The sequence below is a fragment of the Gobio gobio genome (assembly GCF_949357685.1).
Source record: "Gobio gobio genome assembly, chromosome: 8".
Taxonomy (NCBI): Eukaryota; Metazoa; Chordata; class Actinopteri; order Cypriniformes; family Gobionidae; genus Gobio; species Gobio gobio.
This window is the reverse complement of record NC_137114.1, coordinates 35486146-35507498: the sequence shown is the minus strand read 5'-3', so window position 1 is coordinate 35507498 and position 21353 is coordinate 35486146. Positions and strand designations below refer to the sequence as shown.

General features: G+C 38.0%; 1 protein-coding gene across 1 annotated transcript in view; it reads right to left on the bottom strand.

Annotated features, from left to right (window-relative positions):
* sacs (sacsin molecular chaperone) overlaps positions 1-20816 on the bottom strand; it is a 33853-nt gene extending 13037 nt beyond the window's left edge. Inside the window, exons 1-9 of the mRNA XM_079823987.1 lie at positions 20602-20816; positions 19243-19393; positions 9147-9237; positions 8410-8495; positions 7684-7795; positions 7389-7535; positions 3624-5106; positions 1540-1631; positions 506-532 (exon numbers count right to left, since the gene is read on the bottom strand). Coding sequence (XP_079680113.1) covers positions 506-532; positions 1540-1631; positions 3624-5106; positions 7389-7535; positions 7684-7795; positions 8410-8495; positions 9147-9237; positions 19243-19393; positions 20602-20624 — 2212 coding nt within the window. The 5' untranslated portion in view covers positions 20625-20816. The remainder of the gene's footprint in view (positions 1-505; positions 533-1539; positions 1632-3623; positions 5107-7388; positions 7536-7683; positions 7796-8409; positions 8496-9146; positions 9238-19242; positions 19394-20601) is intronic.
* Positions 20817-21353: the final 537 nt, after the last annotated feature.

The window sequence follows — 21353 nt, the reverse complement described above, 5'->3', positions numbered from 1 at the left end:
AATCAATGCACACAACAGAGAAACTTGTTAAAATGTCTCGCATGCTAGAAATATTCTAATTAGAAGTTGATACAACCCATTTTTAGCTGTTCAGGTCACACAGACTGTATACATACAGTATATGGGGAAAAGGCTTTAAGTAATACATAAGTAATGGGAAATTCTTGCTATTCGCATGCATGTGCATATGTGTGTTGTCACGTTATTTCTATGAATACACATTTATCAGTTTACCACTTGCAGTTGAGTGATTGAATTGGTGCATTCAAGTTTTATTTCTTTATAAATTCCAAAACAATCTGCATCTATATAACGGAAACAAATTAACACATTCAAATCTTATAATACAAGCATTTCACATTATTAAATGCATTAGTATGTTTTGTTTTGATACATGGTTAATGGGTTATTCATATACACAGATGTTAGTGTATAAGTAGTGTGTTCCAGAAAAGCTATGTCGACTCCAGCTCTACAGGCATTAGACAACACATTGTGCACTTACCAGAAAAACCCCAAAGATATTGTTGAACTGGAATTAAAATGCAAAAATCAGGATAAATGTAAAATAAATTGAGTAAAAATAAATAAATAAAAATGATAAAGCAAATAATGACATTCTACAGAGGCATACATCGCAATGCGTTTAGCTGATACTGCTAGTCCACTGAAACTATCAAATAAGATAAGTTTTTAAGATACCACCTCTATATTGTAAAGTAATATCATGGCTACAATGAGGCAGACACTCTTTTTTATAAATGAATTAAGGTAGTCCTAGTTAAAAAAAAAAAGACACACACACACAGTATCTAAGGGAGTAGAAACTTCAAATATTATACACAACAATAATGTTTACGTAAAATTAATTACTATATATAATTATATTAAATAATAGTATTGGTATTATTGTTACAGGATGCATCTACATGTAAAAGGGCTTAAACTGAATATTTCATGGTGTGTGGTGGAAAAGCAGCATGACCATTCTGCTAAGCATGTCTGCTAAGAAATAAAGTCTGAATGGAGCAACATGATAATTTGTAGGTGAACCATCCCATCAAAAATGCAACACTTGAGGCCAGAGATGAAAAAACTGAGAGACACAAAGGCCAAATGCAAGAATGCATCCTGTGTAAACGCCCCTAATCTTATAATGTCATGCAAAGAGAGGAAGAAAGCTGCTTTCTGTCAACAGTGATTGTAATGTTCTTGTCAATGATAGCCAACTGTAGCAAAAATGTAAATACAAAGTCACGCTAAAAAGGATGCCTAATGGCAGAATTTGTAGGTTCTGCTTTTATTTTATGGACAGCGCTTCATCTTTTTTCGGCATATACTGGGTTAAGCATGAAAAATAGTAACTCACAAATCTGACAACCGTAATAGCAAGCAATGAACCCCAAAAATGTTACTCCCTGCAGCGAACTAAGCATTAACAAGATTAAATTTAACAACAGAAGAATGAAATTGAGAGCAGATGCTCTTTATACCCTGGAAAAGAGCATGAGAGTGTAATTATGAGCTGCAGGTGTCTACCTCTGCTTTTGGCTGCTTCTTTCAGGCTGGTCATGACATGTGGGGCAATGCTTTCTAAGACAAATCTGCCCTCCAGTCCTGGATAAAGGGACCTGCAAAGCCAAATCAAGTTCAATAATGTACTTACAAGTATTTACAAGTTTTGGTCAGGAATAAGCATTATTCAGAATTGAATCAAGAATGTTTTTTCGTGAATTTTAGAAATTAAGGTAGCAAACAAAGTAATTTGAATCTGAATGGAGGGCAATTGAATTACAATGTATATTTCAGAGAATTTATTTGTTCATTTAATAATATATTTATTTTCAGCATGAATTCAGTGTCATTACACACCCATGAGGTATTACCAGAAACATGTGATGATATTGAAAATCAATGTATGAAATTACATATATTTTATATTCCAAGTTCTATAGTAGAGGAATGTCAAATATTTATTTTTGAAATGTATATATACTATTTATTGTAAGTGCAAGACGATTGCATTGTATTTGATGCTATATGGCAAAATTAAAATCTGATTAAAATTTAAATTAAAATCCTATATTATGAAGGAAGAAATGGGGATAATTAGTGAAAATGTATTATTTGAGTATTGTTGTGTCTGGGGTGGAATTGAGGAAATTACTCCACCTGTTAGTGCTGGGCGGTATACCGGTTCATACCGAATACCGGTATTTATTTATTTTATTATATGAATTTTGATGATACCGCAATACCGGTATATGTCACTTAAACAACGTTCGGAACGCAGCGCAGCGCGTCATTGTTTGAGAGGGGACGCTTTTCACTGTTGCAGAGCACAGCTGAGATCGCATCACAGCCTATGGCTGAATCCGAGATCGCCCCCTATACCCTCATTCACTATTCCCTACGTTATCACTTTATTTGAAGGAGTGAATGAAAACGAGTGTGTGAAGTCGGACAGGCGTTGTGTGTACATCGGCTGTACACTCGTTATTGCGGTGTGATGTGGGATAGAATGAGTGCACTCAATAACATCCGTTATGGTTTCGGACACCACTACAAAGCGCTGTCCCCTCCAAATAATGCCCTATTTTAGGTTATGGGGGCGATTTCGGATTCAGCCCTTGAGTACAGCGGAGAATTCAAACTACACGTGGCGCGCGAGAGAGAGCGGTGTCTGCGCGGAGCGCCGCGATGAGATTAACAGCGTTTTCCACATGGATCATATAACTTAGCACAGATATAGACCGGAGCGATCGTGTTTACATTTTTAATGGACATATTTCATATACTATAGTGCTCTAGACATGAACCAGAAGCGTGTATGCGCGCATATTTCATCACGTCTTATTAAAATGAAATGTATGCACTGATTACACTGATAAAACCGTATGTCTGATCACGAACGTGCTGACGCGATGGATTATTCTGCTACACAAAAGACAATGATGTAAATTAATAAATAAACTGACAATTCAAAGAAGAATGGGCAAAAAAGTAACTGCTTTATTCTTTCTGTGTTAAACTGATGTGTGTCATTCGTTCAGAGAGTACTCTTAAATGTATTGCAAATATCCACGTTTCTCCTCGTTTTGGCAGTTTGTTGTTATATAGGGTTAGATTTTTTAAATGCTTAAGGTGCCCTCTCAACTTTTAATATTCAGGTGTCTGTAAGTATGAGTGTTTTGCAGGTCTGTGTTTTATTGGTTGTTGTCTCTCCACAGCACCATTTTGTGGGGCTTTGTAAACCTGTATTAACTCTAGTGTGGAATTTTTCTACAATATTCACTCATCATGACAGTAAAACAGGGCATTCTAGTGAATCTACTGCAGTATTTACTCTCTCAATCAGTAGAAAATGTGATTAACACCCTGTCATGCATAGGGGAAAAAAATACCGTCATATACCGTGAAACCGATATAATTTAGAAAAATACCGTGATATACATTTTTTTGGTCATACCGCCCAGCACTACCACCTGTCATTCAAATTTAAATTCTACATCCTCCAAATTTTGCTGAATCCTGTTTTGATATGATAGCATTTTAGCAATGAAATAATACTACAAAAGAACATTACCAATACCAAGTACGTCAATACAAATGTTTCCCCATACCTTGGATACTCCTGTGAGGCGATGTAGACAGCATCTTTGTCATTCACAGAAGATGAGAACACAGCAAACGTCTCATCCTGCAAAGGCAGAAGTTCCAGTCCAATTAGGTCATTGTAGCAGGCATCGCTAAGGATAAACTCTAGCAGGAGTAGCTTCTCGTTGGAGGACCCTCTATGGCGACATTTCCTCAGAGTCTGACGCACAAAAGAAGGGGTCACTCTCCTTAGGCTACCTGGCTTGGAGACAAACATTGTAAGTACTGCATCGATGTAGGCTGGAACCTGAGCCAGCATCATCCCTGAGCTCTGGAGGTATTTGATGATAGTCTCTGTAGAGTCCATGCTGGAGTCCAGGTCTGAGAACACCGTTTCATCCACCTGGACCCAGCTTCCACTGAGCGAGTAGATGACCGGCTGTTGAAGCAAGTCATTGAAGAGGGGTTCAAGAATGGGTTTCCAGCGAGGTCGAATTCTGTTTGGATCAGGCCAGGCTCCGTAAATACCTCTTGGGGAAAGGGGAAATTCTTGGTCCTTCTTAGTTTGGATTCGTCTGATGGTCTCCATTATGAGTGTGAAGTAAGCCCTTGGGATGACCGTGACGATGAGAAGCTCGTTCCAAAGAGCTGCCGGGTCCCTCCATTGGTCCACCTCCCGCCATTTGATGCTCCTGCGGTTGTCCGTCAGGCCGAAGAATCCACTAACATGGACTGGCAATCCTGTCATACTTTCTTCTCCATGGGGCAGTGGGAGGAAACAGAAAGCACGTCCTGAGAAACTAGAAGTTGCCCCCTTGTCCTCATCAATTAGAGAGAGGGGCAGGGCAATACCAATAGTTGGGATGAACTTCAGATCATCAGCAAGAGAATCCAGTTCACCACACATGCCTCGCCCTCCCACACCATTACATACCAACCAGGTGGTTTTCTGAGTCTCTTTGGCAGTTTCATCCCGCACTTCAATGGAGTGTTGGTAGGTAGCGCAGGTGACTGAACTGCTCTGGACACCATTACTGTAGCTATCTATAGCCTGTCCCAGGGTCTTCAGAGAGTTGGGCCGCTCCGTATCATCTTCATAGCTATCGCTTGCTGTGACCTGGAAAAGCATCCGCTCTGTTCCATCTGATTCCCGTACATGCAGAGAGACCTTCTGCACGCTCTTTAGAAAGAGCAGCACGGTGTCTGCATCAACTTTGAAGGATTCAAAGAGTTCCAGTACCTTCTCTTTATTGTAAATGTTGTTACTTAATTGTGAGGGTTTCATTCGGAGCGGAAAACGAAAGAGTGTTCCTGGAAAGTTGCCATCTCTAATGGTTTTCTCTGAGCTACCGAGCAGGCCAAAATAAGGAGCAAACTGATCGTTAAGCTCGGTTATTTCCTTTATATCAGACTTCAAATTCCAGCACTGGCCAGACTCATGGACTCCGAACAACATCTGATGAGGGTCCAGCATCGCAATTTGATCCCCACTGAATATACTAGGAACATCTACAAAAAGATGGAACAATTTTAGAATAATAAAACATTAAGATTTAAATATATAATGAACGATAAAAGCATATGCACATATATTGAGATATATGGGTACACAAAATTATGGATACACAGCATAAAGAGTGGTGGCCCTACTTTTCATTAGGACCTTCATTTTTGTCTACCCTGCTCAACTGTATATCACAAATTAGACAAAAAATATTTAATTGGCTGACATAAAATAAAAGGTTTTTTTTATTAACCTTTGGAGCGTTGCACTTCTGCAATATGAGATGATACTTAATCTAAAATGATTTCAAAGCGCATTTTGAAAATTAATTATGCATGCAGACTTCATGAACTGATATTTATTGATAGACAGCATGAAACAGTTGTATTGTTAAACATTCATGTGTAAGAAAGGGATTATAAAAGATGAAAAACGTTATTAGGCACATAAAATATACATTTCCCCTTATACATTAATATAAATGTTGATGTTATGCATCAGCTAACATAATAACTAGGGATGCACCGAAATGAAAATTCCTGGCCGAAACCGAAAACCGAAAAAGAGGGAAACCAAGGCCGAAAGCCGAAAACCGAAACACCGAAAGAAATTATGCCAATTATTAGTACTATTGCATTTATGGCTATGACTGTGTACTAACTTTACTAAAATCAAGGCATTGCAATTGCATAAATTAATATTAAAGTTTCAAAGAATAAATAAATTACAAATTATGCCAATATTTATTTAGCACATTGCAACAATGCACAGTAGGGTAGAGTGGGGGAAAACGCCCCCCTTAAGGAAAATGTGACATTACAGTGAAACAAAACATAAATGTGACTTGAATTGCCATCCCGGTTTTGTATATAAAATAAAATTCAAACTAAAATGTTTAACTTGACCCCACTCATTTGTACATTAAATAATAATGTACAGGCCTACAGAAAGGTTATAAAATTAAATGTTCTCTCATAAAAACAAAGTGCATTTAGGTCTAGTGCATTTAAAAATTTTCTCTGTAGGACTACAAGAAAGTGCATTCAGAACAAGTGCAACTGCTTAAAGATACAACTATTTTCTCTGTAGGCCTTCAACATAATAGTGTATCAAAACAAAGACTGCCATAGCCCATATGTTAACTGTAGAATAGGGATAGCGGTACACAAAACTGACGGTTCAGTACAACAGTTTTACAAAATGGCTTTTTATTTATTTTTATTGGTTTACTGAAAAAAAAAGTATCTGTCCTTAAATGAATTAAATTATAACTAAAAGTTTATTGAATATATTGCTCTAAACTATATAGGGAGCCCTTACTTGCACATTAATATTAAAGGTTAACAACAGAGCCAAAACTATTAGCATAAATTCAGTTGCTATGTATTTTTAGGTCTAATAATCAACACTCAAGTAACATAGTACACAAACATGTAAACTTCACATAAGGCAGTTTTTGCAATAACTTCTAAATCTAATTATAAAATAGTTTTTTATCCAATTCGTTGTTGAAATATAATCATTTATACACAGTGTCTGTCATTTTATTTAAACATACATGAAATAATCAATATATTCCTATATCATTAACAGGTTAAGTAGAATATAATGAATATAACGGCTAATATAGGTCATATATTTAGTGAAAGAGTTGATTTTTCTAGTGAACTAACAGCTGTGGACACTGAGGTGCCTGAGGTAAATGTGATGCTACATGACTGTTTAGTTTACAGCAGTTATATTGAGGTCTTTCCGCCGTTGAGACACTGATTGAGCGATTACACCACATAAGATACGTGACAGTAAGTTGTAATGTATCCTCAACACACCTTAGATGTTCATTCATGTTTATTCTTAAGGAAGAGATGATCGATCGCGCTCACAGATCATCGCGTTCACGCGCGCGCGCCGCCGCCAGATTGAAGTGTGTTCCGCGCTTAAAACATGCCCACTGTTAAAGATTGCGTTCGGTTTCACAGTGAAGTCTGGTCCTCTTCTCATCGAGAACATGAGCTCTCGCTGTCAGTGCTTGTGCATAGAGCAGATGTAGGTCTTTCTCAGATATACTGAAATACGTCTACACCGCGGATATGTTGCTTCAGACAAGCACGTGCAGGTCGCGGTTTCTGTTTGCGTCATCACAACATTTCGGCCGTGTTGTTTCGGTGATAAAAGTCTTTCGGCCGAAAACCGAAAATGTACTTTTGGGCCATTTTCGGCCGAAAATTTTCGGTGGCCGAATATTCGGTGCATCCCTAATAATAACATATACAAATACATAACATACCTGTTATGTGGTAGACAGAGTTAAATCCAATACCAAATCTTCCCACTTTAAGAGGGTCCTCTCTTTTTCTACTCCGTGCAATCTCCTGAATACCATTCCAGTCCTCAGTGGTGAAGACGGCATCATTATAGACATACAACGCTGTTCCTGTAGAGAAAAAAAAAAATCAATGTAGCACTGTATTTTTTAAGATTCTTAACCTGTTTTAACTACTCATTCAAAATCCTATTATTTTTTCCTTGAATAATATTGAACACGTGAAGGGACATGCAATCAATCAGCATATTTGCATTACCTTGATACTGAGCCATATCAGGTGACCATAGTGATTCCACTCCATACTCCATCTCATCATACATGAACTTGACCTCAGTGGCCCCAGCATCCTCTGCATTCTGAATCAGTTCCTGTATGACACACACATCATACAGCCGTTGCCATAAACTCTTATACCGCTTGTTATATACCACAGGATGGAAAACAGATAAAAACTGAATCAGTGGTAATAACTTAATTATATGAAAATATCCTGTATTTTTCTCCTTAAAAAGTATAGTTTATGCAAGGGGTTGTTTACTACAAAAATAACTCAATATGTGCCTAAAAGTAAATCATATTATGAAAATGTCCTGTATTTTTCTCCTTAAAAAGTATAGTTTATGCAAGGGGTTGTTTACTACAAAAATAACTCAATATGTGCCTAAGAGTAAATAAAATTATAAATATTATAAATATAAAGGACTACAAATACAGTACATACTTCAAATCCAGCTTATGAATAGCAGTTACACTCTTCAGTTGCAGAGTTTTTAGCATAGCTAAAAAAAATTATTAAGCTGTAACATGGTCTGAAGGTTATCTCATGAACAAGGTGCAAAATCCTGATTTCTAAGCAAATTCTTGGTACCTTCTAAAGTAACCATGATAGAGGAAACTTTTAAGGCTAAATATAAGGACAAATGCCATAACTTAATAATTTACAGTGACCATACATACATTTTTACAAGTTATGTATTCATACTTTTAGAATTTGTCCACCCTCTGGATATCTTCTCAAAATATCTTTCAAAAAATCAACCAAAGGTGGCGTAGTCTGACCAAACCTCCCTGCAAAAGAGCAAATGATGAGAAATTCAGGAAAAGTTACTTTCACACACACTAATAGACTATTATAAAACTACATGACCAAAGTTATGTGGATATTTGAACACCATTCCAATAAATGCTTGTTAAAGGGATAGTTGTATATATATATATATATATATATATATATATATATATATATTTTTTTTTTTTTTTTTTTTTTTTTTTTTAAACACCCTATCATTTATTATATTGTTCCAAACCTGAACAATTCTGGAATAATGTACTTTTTTACAGTTCAATGAATGTTGATATTTGTGCCATTATTTACTGATAATCTAATCCAATTAACTGTTAACGGCTATGACTGGATCACTCAGTGAGTTGAATTTGAGATACTAGATAAATTCCAATTTGTGAACAAATCATTCAGACTTTTGTGAACTAGATTGACTGGTTCATTGAAAACATCCGACTCAAATTAACTATTTATTTACAAATTAGACATCTCCGCTTCTACAATGAGCCCGCCAGGGGTCTCCAAATACATTTGTCCATATTGTGTTCTTAAATGTATTTAAATGTCATCCTGCAGATTTTCATGTGAATGTCAAAAAATAAATGGAGCAGCAGACAAACTTGATAAATAGTGACCCTGGACCTAAACTGTCTTACCTCCTCCTCTCGGGCCTCGTCCATGCAACGTCATGATTATTTCACGGCTCCCATGTGGCACCAAGCTTCTAATCTCAACCAAATCCTTAACCTATACAAGAAGGGAAAAACATTTTTATGCAGTTAAACGTAACCATTTCACACCAATGTATTCAGAAAATGTTAAATCTAAACTGGTCTCTTGACTGAGCCTGGTTTCTCCCGAGTTTTTTTACTCCATTCTGTCACTTGATGGAGTTTTGGTTCCTTGCCACCGTCACCTCTGTCGCCTTTGGCTTTTGGCCTGCTTAGTTGGGGACACTAAGGCCCAATCCAATTTCTACCCCTTGCGCTACCCCTTTGCTTTGTGGGTTCACGTGAAGGAGTAGGGGTGTCTCTTTTGGCTGGAGTGGTAGGGGTAAGGGCCAGATAGCCCTTCAAAGCACACTTCGAATTAAGGGGTATGAGGAATTTTGCAACATACACCGGCTACTGTGCTGCTAGAATGCGTGTAGAGATGTTGCCACGTGGGATCGATCACTTGTGTGTTGCCCAGAGGTGGACAGTAACTAAGTACATTTACTTGAGTACTGTACTTTCCTTGAGTAGTATTTTTTCTGGAAACGTATGACTTTTACTTCACTACATTTGAAAGACAAATATCGTACTTTTTACTCCACTACATTTCTATCAAGGCCCTCGAAGTAGAAAGTCGTAGCTGCTTTGAAAGTCAGTGGATGATTTGTTTTCTTCTTTAAAATGTGATTTAAAATTTTTTTTTTGCAGACAGCCTATAGAAGGCATCAGTTCCCAGACGCAGTGCGCGCAACCATGGTCATACTTAAAAGTTACAATTCAGAAGAGCAGACGTGGATAAGTCTGAAAAAGGGCGATGACACGAAAGAGAGCTCAATTCAATCCGGATGTGCACACAGAAAGCTGCCTCTCAGACGCCACTACTAAAATCTTACTATAGTCAATTAAAACTAGACTAAAACTAAAACAATTCAGATGCCTAAAATGTTATAGTCAAAAGACTATGACTAACTCTAAATCAAAATTTGCTGTCAAAATGAACACTGGTATGAAGTATGGTCGGTCAAATTATTTTTTTAAGGATTTACCCGCCAAGTTGCCATAGCCTTGTGGATACAGCGCTAACGCATATGTAACTTTCGACAATGACGTTGGTTAGCATGCAAAAACGTAGTTGGGCTAATAATGCTAACTGAAGTCCTTTCAGAAATATGTTTTCACATAATCCTGTCAAATAAACACTATGTAGAAACATTTATTTTCTAGTATGATTTTGACTTTGATAAGAGCTTTGTAACTTTTAAACAAATATTTAAATGAGTTCAAGGTATGCTAGCATGTCAGATGGAGCATGACTGACTGGCTTAAACCACCATGATGGCACTGCGTGCATTCATACAACAATGCAACAATAATAAAATAATGCATTTACTTTTACTTTTGATACTTAAGTACTTTTAAAGGTCCCATGGCATGGCATTTTTCTATTATTTTATAGTGTTTCCTGAGGTGTACTTATATTGTTAGTATGATTTTTACATCATAAAATGTCATAATTTAGAAATAAAAGGCATTTTGTCTACTGCTGTTTGCCCTGTGGCTGACTGCCCTGTTTCAAGAGGCGTGTCTGCTGTGAGACTTCAGTAAAAACGCCCACTGTTGTGATTGGCTGACATCTTTGCATTTGAAATGAGCGGAGGGGGCGTGGTTTAACGAGGTCTACGACGCACGAGCTGCTGCCAGAGAGACAGATGGACCTGAGTTCACTTCTCATCAGTTCTCTCAGCATGTTTCAGTTCAGGGTGAACTGTTGTAGTTACTAGAATATACTTCAGGTTATTAGTTTATTTCTAGTCGGAGGGGCTGTCACTCATGTCAGAAAGTTAGTAACTTTAGTAAATTATGGATCAGCGCTGACTCGAGACGCGAACCGTTTAGAACGATTCAGTCCGATTTGGTGAACTGGTTCGGTTCACTAAAAAGAACTTTTTAAAAGAACGATTGCTAACAAAGTTTCATTTTGTTTTCATTTGTACATCCAAACACTGAGAAACTGCCAGCATTCACTCGTTCACAACCCATGATCTCTCGAGCATTTGCATGGGCGTGCCAGATTCTCTGGGCGGAGGAAAGGGAGGTAACCATTCCTGTTTGAACCGTTTAGAACGATTCAGTCCGATTTGGTGAACTGGTTCGGTTCACTAAAAAGAACCGATTCAAAAGAATGATTCGTTCGCGAACCGGACATCACGGAGACGGAGCGATTGCTAACAAAGTTATTTATAGTAACTACTGAGTTGTGAGAGCGCTGTCTGTCAGCGCGAGTTTATTGTGTTTGTATCTGAGAGTTCTGAATAAACACGAGTCCCAGTCACGCCGAGTCCGTCTTCATCATTATTACCAACTTTGTAACACATGCAATGTACCATTACAGCGAGATGAACGAGTTAGTAAGTTTGATTAAAGCATTATTTCTAGATATGTTCCAATCATATGAAAAGCGTCAGTGACGCGCATTGAGTAACTTACACAGCGCAAACAAAGACACAACAGCAGTAATCGAATGTAATCCAGTTTATTGTGGGGAAAGCTGGCTAGCCTAGCCGGATACCCTCACGCTTACCCCCCTTCTGCTTAATCTCACGCCGCGTTTGGTGCCTCCGCTGTGGGCCAGATGCAGTGCTGGGGGTCGGGGATGTTGAAGGCCGAGCCTCGGTGTGCGTGAGGTTTATCTCTAAAGATGTGGCTCTGCCGATGTTAAGCAGAAACTCCCGACTGTATGCACATTTAAGAACAGATAGACACAACGAGGACGTACAAAAACACTGACTCACAAGATAGAAAACACGAAAACACCGTTCTGTCGGGAGATAGAGAAGCCGCAGCGTGTGCACGAATAATAAATGATTAGCTACACATAAGAAATCACTGATCACAGATCAGAAGGAACTGAAAAAAGACTTCTGTTTTCATTTGTACATCCAAACACTGAGAAACTGCCAGCATTCACTCGTTCACAACCCATGATCTCTCGAGCATTTGCATGGGCGTGCCAGATTCTCTGGGCGGAGGAAAGGGAGGTAACCATTCCTGTTTGGACGTCAAACCAGGAGACTTCAGGATTGGCTCGTCTGGCCTGTCATTTTCTCAAAGGCAGAGAAAGACAGCCAGAACTCGGGTTTACACCGATCAACATTTCTATCCACTTGGGGACAATATTCAGGCTAGGGGAAAAAAAGGTCCCATGGCATGAAATTTTCATTTTATGAGGTATTTCAACATTAATAGGAGTTCCCCTAGCCTGAATATTGTCCCCAAGTGGATAGAAATGTTGATCGGTGTAAAACCGAGTTCTGGCTGTCTTTCGGTTCTTTTTAGTGAACCGAACCAGTTCACCAAATCGGACTGAATCGTTCTAAACGGTTCGCGTCTCGAGTCAGCGCTGATCCATAATTTACTAAAGTTACTAACTTTCTGACATGAGTGACAGCCCCTCCGACTAGAAATAAACTAATAACCTGAAGTATATTCTAGTAACTACAACAGTTCACCCTGAACTGAGACATGCTGAGAGAACTGATGAGAAGTGAACTCAGGTCCATCTGTCTCTCTGGCAGCAGCTCGTGTGTCGTAGACCTCGTTAAACCACGCCCCCTCCGCTCATTTCAAATGCAAAGATGTCAGCCAATCACAACAGTGGGCGTTTTTACTGAAGTCTCACAGCAGACACGCCTCTTGAAACAGGGCAGTCAGCCACAGGGCAAACAGCAGTAGACAAAATGCCTTTTATTTCTAAATTATGACATTTTATGATGTAAAAATCATACTAACAATATAAGTACACCTCAGGAAACACTATAAAATAATAGAGAAATGCCATGCCATGGGACCTTTAAAAGCAAGTACTTCTGTACTTTTACTTAAGTAAAAATCTGTCTTTACAACTTTCACTTGTAATGGAGTAATATTTGACCAGTGGTACTTTTACTTTTACTCAAGTAATGGAGTTGTGTACTTTGTCCACCTTTGGTGTTGCCTGGCTACCAGTTTCTCTTTAGTATGCTAAACGTGCTATTTGAGTGATGTAAACACAAATTAATAATACAGTTAAAAGAAATATCTGGTCATTCATAACGTTGAAACCGATCTCCAAAAGCCATTGTCGAGTAAATGAACGGCCAAAACACATAAAAAGTTTTCAGTTTTTAGTTAAAAATGGTGTTGTGTAAGCCTGACCATAAAGCCCAATTTATACTTCTGCGTCGAGTGTACGCCGTAGCTACGTCATAGGCTGACGTGCACCTCTCCAAAAATGTAACAAGGTGTCAATTCTACGCGGACCGCGGACCGCAAGCCCTGTGATTGGTCTGCCAGAACCCCTACCTCAGGGGTACACATGCTCCCTCTGCATGTGTAACTGCACGTCGACACGGACAAGGATGCAGAAGTATAAATGAAAATCGACATGTAGCCCACGGCGTAGACGCTACGGCGCAGGTCCGACACAGAAGTATAAATCAGCCTTAAGCCATAAGTGATATAGGCAGACACATATGAACTTGATTAAATTAACTTTATTTGAGCTCTTGGGGGTGAAGAGCTGTACAGAAGCGTATATCCAGGAGCAACAATTACATCAGAAAGAATATGGATTTCTCCTTTATTAAGCTTTTCACCCTCCATCTATTTAAAGGTGAACTATGTAGGATTTTTGCAGTAAAACATCCAGAAATCACTAGGCCAGTGTTATATATTTTGTTCAGTTGAGTACTTAGAATATCCCAAATGTTTTCAACTATTTGTAAATCGTGAGAAAATTGCTATTTTAACCAAGGAGCCGGGACGTGTGAGCTATGCGTGTGAGGGAGTCGCCTGTCGATTGCGTCATATCTGCGTCACCCTCGGTCTCCGGTTTTATTCAGTGAAACACTTTACTCTCACTGCATTGTGAACAAGTGTCATAGCAGCCGCCGAGCGAACGTCATAACTTCCTTTTCAACACACTCAGATATATCTAATACGATAAACAGAGCTGCCTTACCTCACACTCAGCACTGGAGAAGAGGAAGTGCCGCCGGCAACTGTGTCTGTGTGTCATAATAAAAGTCCCGCCGGCGACTATGCCATAATAACAGTCCCGCTCTTCAATCGCTCCTGCGGCCTTGCTCAGCTCCACAACACTCGGTCCTGCTCTGCTTCACTACAGTAATGTTAATAATCACATCCATGAACATGATTTCTGCCCGAGTCCTATCCTGACTGTTTCCCACCGGCTGTGAGGTGAAGACCACATGTCCCGAGATTCTGCGCTCAAACGTGGCGTCATCAAACTACGCCTTTGTTATGAACAGGCGACCTCTAGTGGACGGAAAAGTTACATAGTGTAGCTTTAACTCTTAGCCCGCAATGCACCTCTGTAAACTGCACTGAGGTGTCCACATGGCCTACCCATAATTCACTAAGATATACCACCGTTTTTAGTTTATTAAGATATTGATTATTCAAGGCTGAGATTGTGCCAGTTCAGACAGGGACTGCTGTCTTCAGCTATTCATTGTGGAATCAGCTTTTGCTAACACACACTGATCAGCACTTCTGCTAACACACACTGATCAAGTGCATGCAGAGACCAGAAGAAAGGACTACCCGGCAAATCAGAGCCCTGAGCTTCTGTACTTACTGTAGTAATAACAGTAAATTATGCATAATTACATGCTGTATAATTACACTAATAAGGACAATAGATTGGAACCAAAATCACATTAATTGAATAAATGATCAAAAGGTCTCTCATATATTTATTAATTCGTTCCCCTAGTTTTAGGTAAATCATGGCCACATTGTACTAATTTGATTAAACTAAACTAAAAAAAGGGAATGCATTAGTACAACGTGGTCATGATTCAACTAAATGAGGGATTGAATTAATAAAACACAGCCACAAATGAATAAATCATGGGATTGAATTCTAAACTGGCCAGCTTACTAAGCACAGGCTTATTGAAATCACAACGAAAATGTTTATTGACCATTTCAGTCACATATAATCGATATGCCATTTAAAAGCTATTCATTAATGTATAAAGTATGTAAAAACATTGAGGGTACTTTTACACGACAACGATGTACAGAAAAAAATAATTCTTCGCGTTTTTAGAAACGATTCGTGTCCAGACAACAACGTCAATTGTCAAAATTATCCCTGTTCACACGGATCTGTGAAAACGACTAAGAACGCTGTATTATGCATGCATAAAATGTTTTCTGGTTTTAGTTGAAAACGGTGTAGCTTTCCTCTGGCCAATGAATATGGTGTCATTATGATGCAGGCTGCAGAATTCAGATCGGGATCAGTAGCAATTCAAATATTCATCCAGTTCCTTTTGTTTGAATGTATCATATTTTTAATGCAGTTCATCGTCCTTGGATGATTTGTGGGGGGGGGGGGGGGGGGGATTCCTTAGGAGGACTTTTGGAAGAAACCAACTCCACTTGTCATGGCACATCTAGGAAGAGATACCAAAAGCAAAAAATTCCCAAACTTATTAGAGATGCTGGACTGATGCCAAGATTAGTGATCCCATAGTTTATGATCAAACTACATGTGCAGATACATCTCAACTAACCCATAACACTGGCACTGACAGGACATTTCCTAAATATATTTGGGCCAGACTGTACGGTCCGGTCCTCTGGGGTAGTATGAATGTTAGAGATCTGAGAGCTGGCTTTCTCCAGGCTATTTTCTGAGTCTGACATACTTATGGCAGAGGAATAATCTTCCACCTGCTCCCATCATTCAAGGACGCTTCCCGCTTCAAGCTAAGAGAAACGCTCTGAGGCCTGACCTGGTCATATGAAAAGTAAAAGAAAAACGATTTATTTTGACCCTAAGCTTATTTGGCTTGTGCGTAAAGCTGCTGACTCCATTTACTTGAGAATAAATGTAATCTTGTCTTATATTTTGCTTTATATTTGACTAAATATAAAAGGGGCAATTTCACTAAACAGTTGCGCCACTTACACTAAGTCATTAGCAGGGTTTCCAACCACATGTTTTATGGGAAATTTGGGATATCATAAAAATGCAGGATGGAAATAACAAGATGTGAAAGAATATTTCAAAAATATCCATAAAAAACTTTTTTAAATTCATTCAAGGAATAAATACCTAGATGCACATAATGCGACTATGATACTGTAAGACATATTTTCAGGTTTATGTTCTGTTTTATTGGCTTTTAGTTTGTAGTAGGGATGCCACAATTCTCAATATAATATTGAACCGTTCGGTACGGCATTCACGGTTCAATACGCGCTTGTGAATTGCGTTTTTTTCGGTTTCGCATTTAATTAATTATTTTTCTACAAATTCTATAATTTGCCTCCATCCCAATACTGAACAACGCGACATACATTCACATCACACGTTAGTGGTAGAGTTATACTCACGGAACAATATAGTTATTCACAATCATGAAAGTTCATTATTTGCATGCGTTTTAAAGCCTTGCCGGTTTCATTCGCGTGCGCGGTTTTAACATGCGCTTTTCAGAGCGCGCGCACTAAAAGCCTGTCAAACACGTGAATACTGAACTAAGTAGTCGTCTTACTGCGTTAATACTGTCAAATACACACAAGGTTAACATAAACACAGTCGGTTATGTCTAAAGTGAAAGTAAAATCGCAATCGTGTCTGTATATTAGTATTAGATGTGTAGAGGTCTTAAACTGACAGCAGCGCAGACAGTGAACACGCGGTCCTTAAAGGGACAGTTCACCTATAAAATTATGTCATTATTTACTCACTCTAATATTGTTCCAAACCTGTATTCATTTCTCGATGACAGAATTTTCAGTTTTGAGTGAAATATCCCTTTAATGTTAATACAACAACAAAAGAGAGAAAATCAGAAGAACTAATACAGTAGCTTTAATAAGAATAATGTATATTTTATAGTGAAGTCTGTGTAGTGTTTTATTTTTACATTCATTCATTCAATTTCATACTTAAATGCTGCTGTACAGCTCTGAGCTGCCAGTGTAAATCTTTATATATATTTATTTTATATTATCGAATACACTAGGAATGTGTACAAGGGTTTTTTTTAAGTAAAGTTTTAAGTTTAAGTAAGGTTTTTCAATTCTTTTAAGTAAAATAAAGAAAGAGTATTGCAATAAAAAATAGTCTTTTTTCTCTTTAACCTGCGGTTCCTGTCGCCTAAGAATAGAAAAACAAAAAAATTATGTGACAAGCCATCAGAACCGAACCGAACCGAAAACCGTGGGTAAAAACCGAGGTATGTATTGAACCGTGGACTAACTGTATTGTTGCATCCCTAGTTTGTAGTATCACCTTGTTTTCATGTGTTCTGCTCCTGTTTTCATGTCTTCCCCATGTTCCCCCTCTTCATTGGTTGTCATGGTAACTAATCATGTTGCACACCTGATTCTGGTTAAGATTGTCCTTATTTCGTGTATTAAGGGGCTGTTTACACAACACAGTTTTCAACTAAAAACAAAAAACGTTTTATGTGTTTTGGCCGTTCACATACACGACAACAGCGTTTTGGGGTAGCTTTTGTAAACGAGTTTCAAAGTGCAAGTTTTTGAAATTCTTACCGTTATAGTCTCCATGTAAACACCAAAAACGTGAATTTGTGAAATCGGCGATGCGCATGCATATTACGTGTTCAGTCTGTAGGCGCCAACTATTGGCCTGGTTGCAAAATACAGCGTTTTTAGTTTTTTTCGCAGATACGTGTGAACGGGGATTGTTTTGACAATGTTGTCATCTGTACGCAAAAAAAACGATGGAAAAACTTTTCAGTTTTTAGTACATCATTGTCGTGTAAACATACCTTTAAGCCCTGGGTTTAGTTCTAACCATTGTCCTTTATTGAGTTTAAGCCAAAGCTGTTACGTGTTGTAATCCTACGATTCCTTTATTTTCGATTATTCTTCTTTGTTTTTTTGCTTATTAATAAAGTTTAACGGTTGATATTAAAATTCAACTTTCCCTGCTCCCCATCATCGTCTGCCTTGCCCAACATGACACGCATCATGTGACTGAATAATTCTCTCAGATGATTGCTACTAATTCCCCCTACACGCTGTCATTCTCAGACATAAGGCATCATTAGCAAATATGAATTTGCATATTGTCTGCGCTATAAACCATTAACCATCATAAAATAACCATTTTAGTTTCTACAATTTATTTTCCACCAGAAGTGACCATTTTGTTTTCTTAAACACATAGGAAGGATACACTTCTTCACAAATTATTTTTGTAATATTAAAATAATATTATTTGTTATTAGTAGTATTTTGTGATATAAAAATGTTTGTTTACAATTTCTATAGATCGTGATAGCAGCAATTAATTAAATAAGCATTATAACCTCATATATCCTGCACAGTGCAGCCAAGTGCATTTTTGGCATTTTAAAGGGCCAAGAGGTGCCTGTAATGGTGGAATGATGCTGCTGTACAGTAAAATATTACAGACTGTGGTAGTTTGATTCATTCTCCACAACCTAGCGCTCAAAACCGGCCTGCAAGGTGGGAAAAGGCACACCAAAATTGCAACAGCAACTTAACAAACACCCTAAAATACAGCACAGCAGTGCGATCTTGCTTGGGAAAGCTCCACTCTATTAAAAATCTAGTATTAAAATGTTTCATTCCAAATGTTTCCTCACAAATAGACATTTATGTGAGCGCAAAAGTAGAAATCGTAACATAAAAGTAAATGCTTAAAGATTTTATCTATTTGTGCAGTTGTATTGTGTATCGTGCAGTGGAAAGGCACAAACATCGCTGTGGATTTGGCTGTGTATACACTACAAAACACTGGGAACTATCATGAGCTCTTACCCTGGGCTGCACATAGATTACAATACAATGTAGCACATTTAAACAATCTGGCCTCTGCCCAGTTTCTTTGGGTGGATTATAAACCTGTGTATTTCATGGGGGTTGATTGTGATCACATGGCGAGGTGATGCTCTTCATTTGGAGATTCTCTTCTCATCATATAAACGGAATAATTTTACAAAATTTCTTTTACAAAACTTACCAATTTTCCATTGTGAAACAGCTGCTGTTGAGACACAGGATAGTCTGTTTCTTGATAGATCAGGGTCTTGATGTACCTGATCACTGTAGATGGGGGAACCTGGAAGACCCTCTTACCTAGATAGTCATGACTGACTATCACCCATGGCAACCTAAAATCATAAAGGAAAATTGTCACCCATAACTATTCACAGTCTTGAATCTCACGAAACCTTTCATGTTTAGGTCATACTTCACCTCAAAATTAAATTAATTTAAATTAAAATTATAATTTTCTTGGTAAGAAAATAAATGTTATTTTTATTGTAATATTGTCTTTATTAAAATAAAGTGCATTTCCCCCAAATTATCGTTAATGTAATGCAAAAAATAAGCAAAATAAAATTAAAAAAAAGTTTTCATTATTGCAATGTGAGAAAAAAAAACAATTTCAAGTATAAATTATTTATATATTATGTTATTATGCATACATAGTTCATGTACATGCCATGGTGACTATTACAGTAGTTTTATCTTATACAGTACTTTTAAGTATATAATGAGGATCATAAAGTCAATGTTACAATGCAAAAATGTTAATGATCCTTGATTTTTAAAATTAAATGTGACTTCGACATCCATAGAGATCCATCTGAGCATCATAATAATGCTAAACAAAATCTTTATTTGTTTTCATTCCAGTTAAATGTCTATTTATCAATGTGGGGTCAAGAGTTTCTGTCTTAAGGCAAAGTGGGTCTGACAAACAACACACAATTATAAAGATCTCTTTATTTTTGTTCTTCCAAAAGAGAAGCACGGCTTTGTCTTCTTCTTCACGGCCTTGACTGATGATACTTTCATGCACAACAAACCCTTATAGAAATGCTTGGATCCTGCCACGTCACCTCTGCAGTTAAAAATCAAATTACACCTATTAGGGGCTATCAAGTTTGAGCTGAATCCAAATGCACTTCTAAAAACCGGGGCTTGAAGGGATTTGCATTTTGCCCAGCTGACAGATTATGACATTTTACAGTACAAGAACAAGTGACACATGTCTCTAGTTTTAGATCTTGACCTGTTGTCAGGCAACCAATCAAAAAGTCCCACTGGGTCACTGGTTGCATGATGTATTTGTGTGCAACAGTGCAAGGGTGGGGCATATGTGCCATGCACACTATCTAGTAACAATTCACATGCTACCAATTTACTGTATTGGATAAGAACACATTTAGGCTAACTGGTTAAATATCGTATTGACTTTTGTTATTAATCAATAGATTATGATATAGTGTAGTTTTGGATAGTTAGCGGTCTCATTCAAGTCATAAACAACAACAAACCGGCCACTAATTTAAACGAATTAATCTTAACTTACCACGGGTCGTGAATGGTTGCCATTGCTTTTCAGCCAAACTGCCGTTATTCGCGTGCGCAGACATTCATCGACCACTCCGCATGGAGCATATGCTGTGCTTTACCGTTAACTCTTGGAGAAAATCCTCCGCATTGGGAGTTCACTGATTTACTCCGACCCTTTCGGTCTGTCTCAAAGAATCATCCCATCCTGTGCGTTATAAGCTCCGTGTGGCCGTGTTTTGCGCTTGGACCCGCCTCCTTCTCCTCCTTGTCCTGGGAAGTATTGATGCGGTTTAATAAACGGCTCGCGGTGATCAGCCAACGGATTGTCCCAGAGATGTCACGCTTTGTCGCAGTGTTTTAAAATACGGATTCTGGAAGAAAGAAAGTAATATAATGTCATAAAACAGCATCCTCCATTATAAAGCCTTCTTTAGAGCGTTTCTATGAATGTGTAGGCTGCATGTGTTTTGTAGCTGCGGATTTTTGACTCTGACTGAGCGCTATGAATGCTGGGAGTTGAAGTCTTCTTGTCTAGTGTAATGCACTTGATAGGCAGAAAAGTCGCCCTACCTACTACACACACTTCGTACAGGAACACTATAATAATAAGAAAATACATTTAGCCGATTATTATATTATATAGAACACTATAATAATAAGCAAATACATAAAAATACAAATGCATAGCCTATTTTGTATTATTTAGATTGCCATTAGCGAATTGTCATTGTCATGTGATAAAGGCTACTAATTAATCCCATCCATGAC